The sequence below is a fragment of the Chiloscyllium punctatum genome, chromosome 18 (assembly GCF_047496795.1).
Source record: "Chiloscyllium punctatum isolate Juve2018m chromosome 18, sChiPun1.3, whole genome shotgun sequence".
In the NCBI taxonomy this organism is placed as follows: domain Eukaryota; kingdom Metazoa; phylum Chordata; class Chondrichthyes; order Orectolobiformes; family Hemiscylliidae; genus Chiloscyllium; species Chiloscyllium punctatum.
Genome location: NC_092756.1, coordinates 69441260 through 69457808, shown reverse-complemented (window position 1 = coordinate 69457808; position 16549 = coordinate 69441260). Strand labels below are relative to the sequence as shown.

Sequence of the window (16549 nt, the reverse complement as noted above, 5' to 3'; positions counted from 1 at the left end):
CCAGTGACCCTGCACAGTGTGATCCCAGTGACCCTGCACAGTGTGATCCCAGTGACCCCGCACACTGCGATCCCAGTGACCCCGCACACTGCGATCCCAGTGACCCCGCACAGTGTGATCCCAGTGACCCTGCACACTGTGATCCCAGTCACTCTGCACAGTGTGATCCCAGTCACCCTGCACAGTGTGATCCCAGTGACCCTGCACAGTGTGATCCCAGTGACCCTGCACAGTGTGATCCCAGTGACCCTGCACAGAGTGGTCACAGGGACCCTGCACAGTGTGGTCCCAGTGACCCTGCACAGTGTGATCCCAGTGACCCTGCACACTGCGATCCCAGAGACACTGCACAGTGTGATCCCAGTGACCCTGCGCAGTGTGATACCAGTGACCCTGCGCAGTGTGATCCCAGTGACCCTGCACAGTGTGATCCCAGTGACCCTGCACAGTGTGATCCCAGTCACTCTGCACAGTGTGATCCCAGTGACCCTGCACAGTGTGATCCCAGTGACCCTGCACAGTGATCCCAGTGACCCTGCACAGTTTTATGCCAGTTATCCTGCAGTGTGATCCCAATGACCCTGCACAGTGTGATCCCAGTGACCCTGCACAGTGTGATCCCAGTAACCCTGCACAGTGTGATCCCAGTGACCCTGCACAGTGATCCCAGTGACCCTGCACAGTGATCCCAGTGACCCTGCACAGTGTGATCCCAGTTATCCTGCAGTGTGATCCCAATGACCCTGCACAGTGTGATCCCAATGACCCTGCACAGTGTGATCCCAGTGACCCTGCACAGTGTGATCCCAGTGACCCTGCACAGTGTGATCCCAGTTATCCTGCAGTGTGATCCCAATGACCCTGCACAGTGATCCCAGTGACCCTGCACAGTGTGATCGCAGTGACCCCGCACACTGCGATCCCAGTGACCCTGCACACTGCGATCCCAGTGACCCTGCACAGTGTGATCCGTCACCCTGCACAGTGTGATCCCAGTCACCCTGCACAGTGTGATCCCAGTGACCCTGCACAGTGTGATCCCAGTGACCCTGCACAGTGTGATCCCAGTCACCCTGCACAGTGTGATCCCAGTCACCCTGCACAGTGTGATCCCAGTGACCCTGCACAGTGTGATCCCAGTGACCCTGCACAGTGTGATCCCAGTGACCCTGCACAGAGTGGTCCCAGGGACCCTGCACAGTGTGGTCCCAGTGACCCTGCACAGTGTGATCCCAGTGACCCTGCAGTTTTATCCCAGTTATCCTGCACAGTGTGATCCCAATGACCCTGCACAGTGTGATCCCAGTGACCCTGCACAGTGTGATCCCAGTGACCCTGCAGTGTGATCCCAGTGACCCTGCACAGTGTGATCCCAATGACCCTGCACAGTGTGATCCCGGTGACCCTGCACAGTGTGATCCCGGTGACCCTGCACAGCGTGATCCCGGTGACCCTGCACAGCGTGATCCCGGTGACCCTGAACAGCGTGATCCCGGTGACCCTGTACAGCGTGATCCCAGTGACCCTGCACAGCGTGATCCCAGTGACCCTGCACAGTGTGATCCCAGTCACTCTGTACAGTGTGATCCCAGTCACCCTGCACAGTGTGATCCCAGTCACCCTGCACAGTGTGATCCCAGTCACCCTGCACAGTGTGATCCCAGTGACCCTGCACAGTGTGATCCCAGTGACCCTGCACAGAGTGGTCCCAGTGACCCTGCACAGTGTGGTCCCAGTGACCCTGCACACTGCGATCCCAGAGACACTGCACAGTGTGATCCCAGTGACCCTGCACAGTGTGATCCCAGTCACTCTGCACAGTGTGATCCCAGTGACCCTGCACAGTGTGATCCCAGTGACCCTGCACAGTGATCCCAGTGACCCTGCACAGTTTTATGCCAGTTATCCTGCAGTGTGATCCCAATGACCCTGCACAGTGTGACCCCGGTGACCCTGCACAGTGTGATCCCAGTAACCCTGCACAGTGTGATCCCAGTGACCCTGCACAGTGATCCCAGTGACCCTGCACAGTGTGATCCCAGTTATCCTGCAGTGTGATCCCAATGACCCTGCACAGTGTGATCCCAATGACCCTGCACAGTGTGATCCCAGTGACCCTGCACAGTGTGATCCCAGTGACCCTGCACAGTGTGATCCCAGTGACCCTGCAGTGTGATCCCAGTTATCCTGCAGTGTGATCCCAATGACCTGCACAGTGATCCCAGTGACCCAGCACAGTGTGATCCCAATGACCCTGCACAGTGTGATCGCAGTGACCCCGCACACTGCGATCCCAGTGACCCTGCACACTGCGATCCCAGTGACCCTGCACAGTGTGATCCGTCACCCTGCACAGTGTGATCCCAGTCACCCTGCACAGTGTGATCCCAGTGACCCTGCACAGTGTGATCCCAGTCACCCTGCACAGTGTGATCCCAGTCACCCTGCACAGTGTGATCCCAGTCACCCTGCACAGTGTGATCCCAGTGACCCTGCACAGTGTGATCCCAGTGACCCTGCACAGTGTGATCCCAGTGACCCTGCACAGAGTGGTCCCAGGGACCCTGCACAGAGTGGTCCCAGGGACCCTGCACAGAGTGGTCCCAGGGACCCTGCACAGTGTGGTCCCAGTGACCCTGCACAGTGTGATCCCAGTGACCCTGCAGTTTTATCCCAGTTATCCTGCACAGTGTGATCCCAATGACCCTGCACAGTGTGATCCCAGTGACCCTGCACAGTGTGATCCCAGTGACCCTGCACAGTGTGATCCCAGTGACCCTGCACAGTGTGATCCCGGTGACCCTGCACAGTGTGATCCCGGTGACCCTGCACAGCGTGATCCCGGTGACCCTGAACAGCGTGATCCCGGTGACCCTGGACAGCGTGATCCCGGTGACCCTGCACAGCGTGATCCCAGTGACCCTGCACAGTGTGATCCCAGTCACTCTGCACAGTGTGATCCCAGTCACCCTGCACAGTGTGATCCCAGTCACTCTGCACAGTGTGATCCCAGTCACCCTGCACAGTGTGATCCCAGTCACCCTGCACAGTGTGATCCCAGTGACCCTGCACAGTGTGATCCCAGTGACCCTGCACAGTGATCCCAGTGACCCTGCACAGTGATCCCAGTGACCCTGCACAGCGTGATCCCAGTTATCCTGCAGTGTGATCCCAATGACCCTGCACAGTGTGATCCCAATGACCCTGCACAGTGTGATCCCAGTGACCCTGCACAGTGTGATCCCAGTGACCCTGCACAGTGTGATCCCAGTTATCCTGCAGTGTGATCCCAATGACCCTGCACAGTGATCCCAGTGACCCTGCACAGTGTGATCGCAGTGACCCCGCACACTGCGATCCCAGTGACCCTGCACACTGCGATCCCAGTGACCCTGCACAGTGTGATCCGTCACCCTGCACAGTGTGATCCCAGTCACCCTGCACAGTGTGATCCCAGTGACCCTGCACAGTGTGATCCCAGTGACCCTGCACAGTGTGATCCCAGTCACCCTGCACAGTGTGATCCCAGTCACCCTGCACAGTGTGATCCCAGTGACCCTGCACAGTGTGATCCCAGTGACCCTGCACAGTGTGATCCCAGTGACCCTGCACAGAGTGGTCCCAGGGACCCTGCACAGTGTGGTCCCAGTGACCCTGCACAGTGTGATCCCAGTGACCCTGCAGTTTTATCCCAGTTATCCTGCACAGTGTGATCCCAATGACCCTGCACAGTGTGATCCCAGTGACCCTGCACAGTGTGATCCCAGTGACCCTGCAGTGTGATCCCAGTGACCCTGCACAGTGTGATTCCAATGACCCTGCACAGTGTGATCCCGGTGACCCTGTACAGTGTGATCCCGGTGACCCTGCACAGCGTGATCCCGGTGACCCTGCACAGCGTGATCCCGGTGACCCTGAACAGCGTGATCCCGGTGACCCTGTACAGCGTGATCCCAGTGACCCTGCACAGCGTGATCCCAGTGACCCTGCACAGTGTGATCCCAGTCACTCTGCACAGTGTGATCCCAGTCACCCTGCACAGTGTGATCCCAGTCACCCTGCACAGTGTGATCCCAGTCACCCTGCACAGTGTGATCCCAGTGACCCTGCACAGTGTGATCCCAGTGACCCTGCACAGAGTGGTCCCAGTGACCCTGCACAGTGTGGTCCCAGTGACCCTGCACACTGCGATCCCAGAGACACTGCACAGTGCGATCCCAGTGACCCTGCACAGTGTGATCCCAGTCACTCTGCACAGTGTGATCCCAGTGACCCTGCACAGTGTGATCCCAGTGACCCTGCACAGTGATCCCAGTGACCCTGCACAGTTTTATGCCAGTGACCCTGCACAGTGTGATCCCAATGACCCTGCACAGTGTGATCCCAGTGACCCTGCACAGTGTGATCCCAGTAACCCTGCACAGTGTGATCCCAGTGACCCTGCACAGTGATCCCAGTGACCCTGCACAGTGTGATCCCAGTTATCCTGCAGTGTGATCCCAATGACCCTGCACAGTGTGATCCCAATGACCCTGCACAGTGTGATCCCAGTGACCCTGCACAGTGTGATCCCAGTGACCCTGCACAGTGTGATCCCAGTGACCCTGCACAGTGTGATCCCAGTTATCCTGCAGTGTGATCCCAATGACCCTGCACAGTGATCCCAGTGACCCAGCACAGTGTGATCCCAATGACCCTGCACAGTGTGATCGCAGTGACCCCGCACACTGCGATCCCAGTGACCCTGCACACTGCGATCCCAGTGACCCTGCACAGTGTGATCCGTCACCCTGCACAGTGTGATCCCAGTCACCCTGCACAGTGTGATCCCAGTGACCCTGCACAGTGTGATCCCAGTCACCCTGCACAGTGTGATCCCAGTCACCCTGCACAGTGTGATCCCAGTCACCCTGCACAGTGTGATCCCAGTGACCCTGCACAGTGTGATCCCAGTGACCCTGCACAGTGTGATCCCAGTGACCCTGCACAGAGTGGTCCCAGGGACCCTGCACAGAGTGGTCCCAGGGACCCTGCACAGTGTGGTCCCAGTGACCCTGCACAGTGTGATCCCAGTGACCCTGCAGTTTTATCCCAGTTATCCTGCACAGTGTGATCCCAATGACCCTGCACAGTGTGATCCCAGTGACCCTGCACAGTGTGATCCCAGTGACCCTGCACAGTGTGATCCCGGTGACCCTGCACAGTGTGATCCCGGTGACCCTGCACAGTGTGATCCCGGTGACCCTGCACAGCGTGATCCCGGTGACCCTGAACAGCGTGATCCCGGTGACCCTGTACAGCGTGATCCCGGTGACCCTGCACAGCGTGATCCCAGTGACCCTGCACAGTGTGATCCCAGTCACTCTGCACAGTGTGATCCCAGTCACCCTGCACAGTGTGATCCCAGTCACCCTGCACAGTGTGATCCCAGTGACCCTGCACAGTGTGATCCCAGTGACCCTGCACAGAGTGGTCCCAGTGACCCTGCACAGTGTGGTCCCAGTGACCCTGCACACTGCGATCCCAGAGACACTGCACAGTGTGATCCCAGTGACCCTGCACAGTGTGATCCCAGTGACCCTGCGCAGTGTGATCCCAGTGACCCTGCGCAGTGTGATCCCAGTGACCCTGCACAGTGTGATCCCAGTGAACCTGCACAGTGTGATCCCAGTCACTCTGCGCAGTGTGATCCCAGTGACCCTGCGCAGTGTGATCCCAGTGACCCTGCGCAGTGTGATCCCAGTGACCCTGCACAGTGTGATCCCAGTGACCCTGCACAGTGTGATCCCAGTGACCCTGCACAGTGATCCCAGTGACCCTGCACAGTTTTATGCCAGTTATCCTGCAGTGTGATCCCAATGACCCTGCACAGTGTGATCCCAGTGACCCTGCACAGTGTGATCCCAGTAACCCTGCACAGTGTGATCCCAGTGACCCTGCACAGTGATCCCAGTGACCCTGCACAGTGTGATCCCAGTTATCCTGCAGTGTGATCCCAGTGACCCTGCACAGTGTGATCCCAGTGACCCTGCACAGTGTGATCCCAGTGACCCTGCACAGTGTGATCCCAGTTATCCTGCAGTGTGATCCCAATGACCCTGCACAGTGATCCCAGTGACCCTGCACAGTGTGATCCCAGTGACCCTGCACAGTGTGATCCCAGTGACCCCGCACACTGCGATCCCAGTGACCCCGCACACTGCGATCCCAGTGACCCTGCACAGTGTGATCCCAGTGACCCTGCACACTGTGATCCCAGTCACTCTGCACAGTGTGATCCCAGTGACCCTGCACAGTGTGATCCCAGTGACCCTGCACAGTGTGATTCCAGTGACCCTGCACAGTGTGATCCCAGTGACCCTGCACAGAGTGGTCACAGGGACCCTGCACAGTGTGGTCCCAGTGACCCTGCACAGTGTGATCCCAGTGACCCTGCACACTGCGATCCCAGAGACACTGCACAGTGTGATCCCAGTGACCCTGCGCAGTGTGATACCAGTGACCCTGCGCAGTGTGATCCCAGTGACCCTGCACAGTGTGATCCCAGTGACCCTGCACAGTGTGATCCCAGTCACTCTGCACAGTGTGATCCCAGTGACCCTGCACAGTGTGATCCCAGTGACCCTGCACAGTGTGATCCCAGTGACCCTGCACAGTGATCCCAGTGACCCTGCACAGTTTTATGCCAGTTATCCTGCAGTGTGATCCCAATGACCCTGCACAGTGATCCCAGTGACCCTGCACAGTGTGATCCCAGTTATCCTGCAGTGTGATCCCAATGACCCTGCACAGTGTGATCCCAATGACCCTGCACAGTGTGATCCCAGTGACCCTGCACAGTGTGATCCCAGTGACCCTGCACAGTGTGATCCCAGTTATCCTGCAGTGTGATCCCAATGACCCTGCACAGTGATCCCAGTGACCCTGCACAGTGTGATCCCAGTGACCCCGCACACTGCGATCCCAGTGACCCTGCACAGTGTGATCCCAGTGACCCTGCACAGTGTGATCCGTCACCCTGCACAGTGTGATCCCAGTCACCCTGCACAGTGTGATCCCAGTGACCCTGCACAGAGTGGTCCCAGGGACCCTGCACAGTGTGTTCCCAGTGACCCTGCACAGTGTGATCCCAGTGACCCTGCAGTTTTATCCCAGTTATCCTGCACAGTGTGATCCCAATGACCCTGCACAGTGTGATCCCAGTGACCCTGCACAGTGTGATCCCAGTGACCCTGCAGTGTGATCCCAGTGACCCCGCACACTGCGATCCCAGTGACCCTGCACAGTGTGATCCCAGTGACCCTGCACACTGTGATCCCACTAACCTTGCACAGTGTGATCCCAGTGACCCTGCACAGTGTGATCCCAGTGACCCTGCACAGTGATCCCAGTCACTCTGCACAGTGTGATCCCAGTCACCCTGCACAGTGTGATCCCAGTGACCCTGCACAGTGTGATCCCAGTAACCCTGCACAGTGTGATCCCAGTCACCCTGCACAGTGTGATCCCAGTCACTCTGCACAGTGTGATCTCAGTGACCCTGCGCAGTGTGATCCCAGTGACCCTGCGCAGTGTGATCCCAGTGACCCTGAACAGTGTGATCCCAGTGACCCTGAACAGTGTGATCCCAGTGACCCTGCACAGTGTGATCCCAGTGACCCTGCACAGTAATCCCAGTGACCCTGCACAGTGTTTTCCCAGTAACCCTGACCAGTGTGATATCAGTGACCCTGCACAGTGTGATCCCAGTGACCCCGCACAGTGTGATCCTAGTGACCCCGCACAGTGTGATCCCAGTGACCCTGCAGTGTGATCCCAGTGACCCTGCACAGTGTGATCCCAGTGACCCCGCACACTGCGATCCCAGTGACCCTGCACAGTGTGATCCCAGTGACCCTGCACACTGTGATCCCACTAACCTTGCACAGTGTGATCCCAGTGACCCTGCACAGTGTGATCCCAGTGACCCTGCACAGTGATCCCAGTCACTCTGCACAGTGTGATCCCAGTCACCCTGCACAGTGTGATCCCAGTGACCCTGCACAGTGTGATCCCAGTAACCCTGCACAGTGTGATCCCAGTCACCCTGCACAGTGTGATCCCAGTCACTCTGCGCAGTGTGATCTCAGTGACTCTGCGCAGTGTGATCCCAGTGACCCTGCGCAGTGTGATCCCAGTGACCCTGCGCAGTGTGATCCCAGTGACCCTGAACAGTGTGATCCCAGTGACCCTGAACAGTGTGATCCCAGTGACCCTGCACAGTGTGATCCCAGTGACCCTGCACAGTGTGATCCCAGTGACCCTGCACAGTGTGATCCCAGTGACCCTGCACAGTAATCCCAGTGACCCTGCACAGTGTTTTCCCAGTAACCCTGACCAGTGTGATATCAGTGACCCTGCACAGTGTGATCCCAGTGACCCCGCACAGTGTGATCCTAGTGACCCCGCACAGTGTGATCCCAGTGACCCTGCACAGTGTGATCCCACTAACCTTGCACAGTGTGATCCCAGTGACCCTGCACACTGCGATCCCAGTGACCCCGCACAGTGTGATCCCAGTAACACTGCACAGTGTGATCCCAGTGACCCTGCACAGTGTGATCCCAGTGACCCTGCACACTGCGATCCCAGTGACCCCGCACAGTGTGATCCCAGTGACCCTGCACAGTGTGATCCCAGTAACACTGCACAGGGTGATCCCAGTGACCATGCACAGTGTGATCCCAGTGACCCTGCACAGTATGATCCCAGTCACTCTGCACAGTGTGATCCCAGTGACCCTGCACAGTGTGATCCCAGTGACCCTGTGCAGTGTGATCCCAGTGACCCTGTGCAGTGTGATCCCAGTGACCCTGCACAGTAATCCCAGTGACCCTGCACAGTGTGATCCCAGTGACCCTGCACAGTAATCCCAGTGACCCTGCACAGTGTTTTCCCAGTAACCCTGAACAGTGTGATATCAGTGACCCTGCACAGTGTGATCCCAGTGACCCCGCACAGTGTGATCCCAGTGACCCTGCACACTGCGATCCCAGTGACCCCGCACACTGCGATCCCAGTGACCCCGCACACTGCGATCCCAGTGACCCCGCACACTGCGATCCCAGTGACCCCGCACACTGCGATCCCAGTGACCCCGCACAGTGTGATCCCAGTAACACTGCACAGTGTGATCCCAGTGACCCTGCACAGTGTGATCCCAGTGACCCCGCACAGTGTGATCCCAGTGACCCTGCACAGTGTGATCCCAGTAACACTGCACAGGGTGATCCCAGTGACCCCGCACAGTGTGATCCCAGTGACCCTGCACAGTGTGATCCCAGTTACAGACGTGTGATCAAGTGTTTGTTGGAATTGGAAATGGATGGAATGGAATTGGTTCTGGAATATACAGAAATCGATGAACAAAAGGACAAGTCACTAGGGAAGAGATGCTGCTGCTGTGAGGGTAAAATACGAGACAAATCAAAATGATCTGACATCTCCAAGATCAGAGTACATGACTCCTCTCTGTACATGAGTAGGAAATGTTTGGAGGGAGACGGGCCAGGAGCAGGGAGGCTGGCTTATGTTTGGAATGGACTGGTTTGACCGAACGGTCTGTTTCCATGCTGTTAGACTCTCTCATTCTGACTCTGATAAAATCTGAGAAGGTACTGGTTAGGATTAAACACAAAGGGACTCAATGGGTGGGGGGGGACCTGCAAATCAGGAATCCACAATGTAGATGTCTGTTTTATTTCAAATGAATTTGTACAATGCAATTTGTACCACTTCAGGCGTTATTTCCATTTTTGACTTGCAACTGTGAACAAGTGTCGCCTCTCTCTCGCTCCCTTGTCGCCATCTCTAACTCATGGCTCCTCGTCCTGTCAATCTCTTCCATTTCTCGGAGTTTCTGTAAGGGACAGGAGCTGTCACTAGGAGCAGTAAATGCTCAGTCTCTCCCATGGGGAATACTGACACTTGCTGACGATGACTGAGCAGGTTATAGCCAGCCAGGCAGCTGGCAGTGTGACTACACAACGACAGTGATCAGCTTCAGCCTGACTCTCCACACCGTTTGTTCTCAGAAACATCAGCTCAAGCCAGGATTGACAGGTTTGGGAAAAAAACCCTCACCTCATTCCAGACACCAGTAAAACCTCTCATGTGTGCCACTGGGGAGTGTGAGAATCAGCTCTTGTTGTCCTGCCATTGCTGCTGCAGGTCTGTCTTCAAGACTCTCTAACACGGCTGCCTCAATTCCCGCCTCGGGCAACTGACTGTGTGGAGTTTGCACATTCTCCCCGTGTCTGCGTGGGTTTCCTCCCACAGTCCAAAGATGTGCAGGTTAGGGTGAATTGGCCACGAATTGGTCATATGGTAAGGTGCATTAATCAGAGGGAAATGGGTCTGGGTGAGTTACTCTTTGGAGGGTCGGTGTGGACTGGTTGGGCCGAAGGGCCTGTTTCCACACTGGAGGGAATCTAATCGAATCTAATCTCTCCTTCTCACCGGAGGTGTGGTGACCCTCAGGTTAACTCACCACGAGTTGTCTCTCTCTCTCTCTCTAATGTTGGAGTAGACTGACAGCCCTCTGGGATGATGGTGAGCGAACGTCTGATGCAGCTACGCCTGTGTTCAGACGGTGAGAACATTCCATTCATGCTCTCCCCTCCAGGGGCTGCAACCCAGTGGATTTATCCGTCTCCTCCACCGATGACGTGTGGAGTCGAGATGAGCACCCTCGCTGCCCGTTTCTCGGGAATGGACTGGATGCTGTAAACACAGCAGGGTCAGCCCAACACAGAGATCCAACCCCACCAGGATCGCAGGGCAGGAAGTGTTTGACCTCAGACCTGGGGTGAGGGCAATCCAACAGAGGGGATTCCCCTTGACGTTAACTCGCTTAACAGTGACTGGAACACTCCCATTTCCCATTGCAGCAGTTACCTGGGAGATTTCAGTTTGAATGATGGCTCGGAACTCCTTCCCACGGCCAAAAGATTCCATCTGCTCCAGAAACTGTCGCCTTTCTTCAATCTCATTGCACACTGCAACAGAAAGGGAGTCAGACTTCCAAAAAATCAAACCGACACGCGTCACACCAAACTCACAACTCTTCCCTCACAGATGCCTTCACAAAGTCAATAATCCCCTGCTCTCACCTTCACCAACACCGCACTCCCCCAGCGACAGCACCCTGACCCAGGGAGAGTACACTCACCCAGCAACAGCCCCATGACCCAAGGAAAACACACTTCCCCAGCAACAGCACCCTGACCCAGGGAGAGCACACTCCCCCAGCAACAGCCCCCTGACCCAGGGAAAACACACTTCCCCAGCAACAGCACCCTGACCCAGGGAGAGTACACTCCCCCAGCAATAGCACCCTGACCCAGGGACAGTACACTCCCCCAGCAACAGCCCCTGACCCAGCGAGAGTACACTCACCCAGCAACAGCCCCCTGACCCAGGGAGAGTACACTCCCCCAGCAACAGCACCCTGACCCAGCGAGAGTACACTCACCCAGCAACAGCCCCCTGACCCAGGGAAAACACACTTCCCCAGCAACAGCACCCTGACCCAGGGAGAGTACACTCCCCCAGCAATAGCCCCCTGACCCAGGGAGAACACACTCCCCCAGCAACAGCCCCCTGACCCAGGGAGAGTACACTCCCCCAGCAACAGCCCCCAGACCCAGGGAGAGTCCACTCCCCCAGCAACAGCCCCCTGACCCAGGGAGAGTACACTCCCCCAGCAACAGCCCCCAGACCCAGGGAGAGTCCACTCCCCCAGCAACAGCCTCCTGACCCAGGGAGAGCACACTCCCCCAGCAACAGCCCCCAGACCCAGGGAGAGTCCACTCCCCCAGCAACAGCACCCTGACCCAGGGAGAGTACACTCCCCCAGCAATAGCCCCCTGACCCAGGGAGAGTACACTCCCCCAGCAACAGCACCCTGACCTAGGGAGAGTACACTCCCCCAGCAACAGCCCCCTGACCGAGGGAGAGTACACTCCCCCAGCAACAGCCCCCTGACCCAGGGAGAGTACACTCCCCCAGCAACAGCCCCCTGACCCAGGGAGTGTACACTCCCACAGCAATAGCCCCCTGACCCAGGGAGAGTACACTCCCCCAGCAACAGCACCCTGACCGAGGGAGAATCCACTCCCACAGCAATAGCCCCCTGACCCAGGGAGAGCACACTCCCCCAGCAACAGCCCCCTGACCCAGGGAGTGTACACTCCCCCAGAAACAGCCCCATGACCAAGGGACAACACACTCCCCCAGCAACAGCTCCCTGACCAAGGGAGAGTACACTCCCCCAGCAACATCACCCTGACACAGGGAGAGTACACTCCCCCAGCAACAGCACCCTGACCCAGGGAGAGTACACTCACCCAGCAACAGCCCCATGACCCAAGGAAAACACACTTCCCCAGCAACAGCACCCTGACCCAGGGAGAGTACACTACCCCAGCAACAGCCCGCTGACCCAGGGAGAGTACACTCCCCCAGCAACAGGCACCTGACCAAGGGAGAGTACACTCCCCCAGCAACATCACCCTGACACAGGGAGAGTACACTCCCCCAGCAACAGGCACCTGACCCAGGGAGTGTACACTCCCCCAGCAACAGCCCCCTGACCCAGGGAGAGCACACTTCCCCAGCAATAGCACCCTGACCCAGGGAGAGTACACTTCCCCAGCAACAGCCCCCTGACCCAGGGAGAGTACACTCCCCCAGCAACAGCCCCCTGACCCAGGGAGTGTACACTCCCCCAGCAACAGCCCCCTGACCCAGGGAGAGCGCACTCCCCCAGCAACAGGCACCTGACCCAGGGAGAGCACACTCCCCCAGCAACAGCCCCCTGACCCAGGGAGTGTACACTCCCCCAGCAACAGCACCCTGACCCAGGGAGAGTACACTCCCCCAGCAACAGCCCCCTGACCGAGGGAGAATACACTCCCACAGCAATAGCCCCCTGACCCAGGGAGTGTACACTCCCCCAGCAACAGCCCCCAGACCAAGGGAGAGTACACTCCCCCAGCAACAGCCCCCTGACCCAGGGAGAGCGCACTCCCACAGCAATAGCCCCCTGACCCAGGGAGTGTACACTCCCCCAGCAACAGCCCCCTGACCCAGGGAGAGCACACTCCCCCAGCAATAGCACCCTGACCCAGGGAGTGTACACTCCCCCAGCAACAGCCCCCTGACCCAGGGAGAACACACTCCCCCAGCAACAGCCCCCTGACCCAGGGAGTGTACACTCCCCCAGCAACAGCCCCCTGACCCAGGGTGAGCACACTCCCCCAGCAACAGCCCCCTGACCCAGGGAGAACACACTCCCCCAGCAACAGCCCCCTGACCCAGGGAGAGTACACTCCCCCAGCAACAGCCCCCTGACCCAGGGAGAGTACGGTCCCCCAGCAATAGCCCCCTGACCTAGGGAGAGTACGCTCCCCCAGCAACAGCACCCTGACCCAGGGAGAGTACACTCTCACAACAGCACTGAGACCCAGGGAGAGTACACTCCCCCAGCACCAGCCCCCTGGTCCAGGGAGAGCGCACTCCCCCAGCAATAGCCCCCTGACCCAGGGAGAGTACACTCCCCCAGTACCAGCACCCTGACCCAGGGAGAGTACACTCCCCCAGCAACAGCCCCCTGACCCAGGGAGAACACACTCCCCCAGCAATAGCCCCCTGACCCAGGGAGAGTACACTCCCCCAGCAACAGCCCCCTGACCCAGGGAGAGTACACTCCCCCAGCAACCCTCACTCCAGGACAACCCCTACCTCCCTCAATGACAGCTCCCACCCTCCCTCACTGACAGCAGCCTCTCTCACTCACTGAGAGCACCCTTCCCCGCTCACTGACAGTACCCTCCCTCCCTCACAAACAGCACTCTCCCTCCCTCACTCACTGACAGCACCCTCCCTCAATCACTCACTGACAGCAGCCTCCCTCAATCACTCACTGACAGCAGCCTCCCTCAATCACTCACTGACAGCAGTGTCCCTCCCTCACTCACTGACAGCACCCTCCCTCCCTCACTGACAGCACCCTCCATCCTTCACTCACTGACAGTTCCCTCTCTCCCTCACTAACAGCACCTTCCCTCATTCACTCATTGACAGCACCCTCCCTCCCTCACTGTCAGCAGTCTCCCTCACTCACTCACTGACAGCACCCTCCCTCACTCACTGACAGCACCCTCCATCCCTCACTCACTGACAGTTCCCTCTCTCCCTCACTAACAGCACCTTCCCTCATTCACTCATTGACAGCACCCTCCCTCCCTCACTGACAGCAGTCTCCCTCCCTCACTCTGACAGCACCGTCCCTCCCTCAGTGACAGCTCGCTCCCTCCCTCACTCACTGACAGCACCCTCCCTCACTCACTGACAGCACCCACCCTCCCACACTGACAGCATCCTCCTTCACTCACTCACTGACAGCACCCTCCCTCACTCAGTGGCAGCACCATCCCTCCCACACTGACAGCACCCACCCTCCCACACTGACAGCATCCTCCTTCACTCACTGACAGCAGTCTCCCTCCCTCACTCACTGACAGCACCCTCCCTCACTCAGTGGCAGCACCATCCCACACTCACTGACAGCACCCACCCTCCCACACTGACAGCATCCTCCTTCACTCACTGACAGCAGTCTCCCTCCCTCACTCACTGACAGCACCCTCTCTCCCTCCCCCCTCACTGATAGCACTCTCTCTCACTCCCTCACTGACAGCACCCTCCCTCCCTCACTGAGAGCACCCTTCCTCCCTCACTGACGGCACCGTCCCTCACCCAATCATTGACAGAACCCTCCCACCCTCACTGACAGCATCCTCCCTCCCTCCCTCAATGACAGCACCATCCCTCACTCACTCATTGACAGCACCCTCCCTCATTCACTCATTGACAGCACCCTCCCTCACTCACTCATTGACAGCACCCTCCCTCACTCACTGACAGCACCCTCCTTCACTCACTCATTGACAGCACCCTCCCTCACTCACTCTGTCAGCACCCTCCCTCCCTTCCTCACTGACAGCACCATCCCTCACTCACTCATTGACAGCACCCTCCCTCACTCACTCATTGACAGCACCCTCCCTCACTCACTGACAGCACCCTCCCTCACTCACTCACTGACAGCACACTCCCTCACTCACTCACTGACAGCATCCTCCCTCCCTCACAGCACACTCCCTCCCTCACTCACTGACAGCACCCTCCCTCACTCATTCATTGACAGCACCCACCCTCCCTCACTGATAGAAGCCTCAGTCACTCACTGACAGCACCCTCCCTCACTCACTCACTGTCAGCACCCTCCCTCACTCACTCACTGTCAGCACCCTCCCTCACTCACTCACTGTCAGCACCCTCCCTCACTCACTCACTGACAGCACCCACCATCCCCCACTGACAGCACCCTCACTCCCTCCCCCCCTCACTGATAGCACTCTCTCTCACTCCTTCACTGACAGCACCCTCCCTCCCTCACTGAGAGCACCCTTCCTCCCTCAGTGACTGCTCCCTCCCTCACTCACTGACAGCACCCTCCCTCCCTCTCTCACTGACAGCACCCTTCCTCCCTCACTGACGTCACCCTCCCTCACCAAATCATTGACAGAACCCTCCCTCCCTCCCTCACTGACAGCTCCCTCCCACCCTCACTGACAGCACCCTCCCACCCTCACTGACAGCAGTCTCCCTCACTCCCTGACAGCAGTCTCCCTCACTCCCTGACAGCACCCTCCTGCTCTCCCTCACTGACAGCAACCTACCTCACTCAGACAGCAGCCTCCCTCCGTCCCACACTCACTGACAGCACCCTCCCTCATTCACTGACAGCACACTCCCTCACTCACTCACTGACAGCACCCATCATCCCTCACTGACAGCACCCTCTCTCCCTCACGGACAGCACCCTTCCTCCTTCAGTGACTGCTCCCTCCCTCACTCACTGACAGCACCCTCCCTCCCTCACTCACTGACAGTACCCTCCCGCCTTCACTGACAGCACCCTCCCTCACTCACTGACGACACCCCTCCCTCTCTCACTGACAGCACCCTTCCTCCCTCACTGACGGCACCCTCCCTCACCTACTCATTGACAGAACCGTCCCACCCTCACTGACAGCACCCTCCCTCACTCACTGACAGCACCCTCCCTCACTCACTGACAGCACCCTCGCTCCCTCACTCACAGCACCCTCCCTCACTCACTGACAGCATCTTCCCTCACTCACCGACAATATCTTCCCTCACTCACTGACAGCACCCTCCCTCATTCACTGACAGCAGTCTCCCTCCCTCAATGACAGCACCCTCGCTCCCTCACTGACAGCAGTCTCCCTCCCTCAATGACAGCACCCTCCCTCACTCACTGACAGCAGTCTCCCTCCCTCAATGACAGCACCCTCCCTCACTCACTGACAGCACCCTCCCTCACTCACTGACAGCACCCTCCCTCCTTCCCTCACTCACTGACAGCACCCTACCTCGCTGAGTGACTGCTCCCTCTCTCAGTGACAGTACCCTCACTCAC

General features: G+C 58.2%; 1 protein-coding gene across 2 annotated transcripts in view; it reads right to left on the bottom strand.

Moving 5' to 3' along the window:
* Positions 1–9711: 9711 nt before the first annotated feature.
* Positions 9712–16549, bottom strand: part of c18h22orf23 (chromosome 18 C22orf23 homolog) — a 55234-nt gene continuing 48396 nt past the window's right edge. For both annotated transcript variants that reach the window (XM_072588156.1, XM_072588155.1), the window contains 2 exons: positions 10936–11036; positions 9712–9898 (listed from right to left, as the gene is read on the bottom strand). In XM_072588156.1, coding sequence (XP_072444257.1) covers positions 9776–9898; positions 10936–11036 — 224 coding nt within the window. In that variant the 3' untranslated portion in view covers positions 9712–9775. The remainder of the gene's footprint in view (positions 9899–10935; positions 11037–16549) is intronic.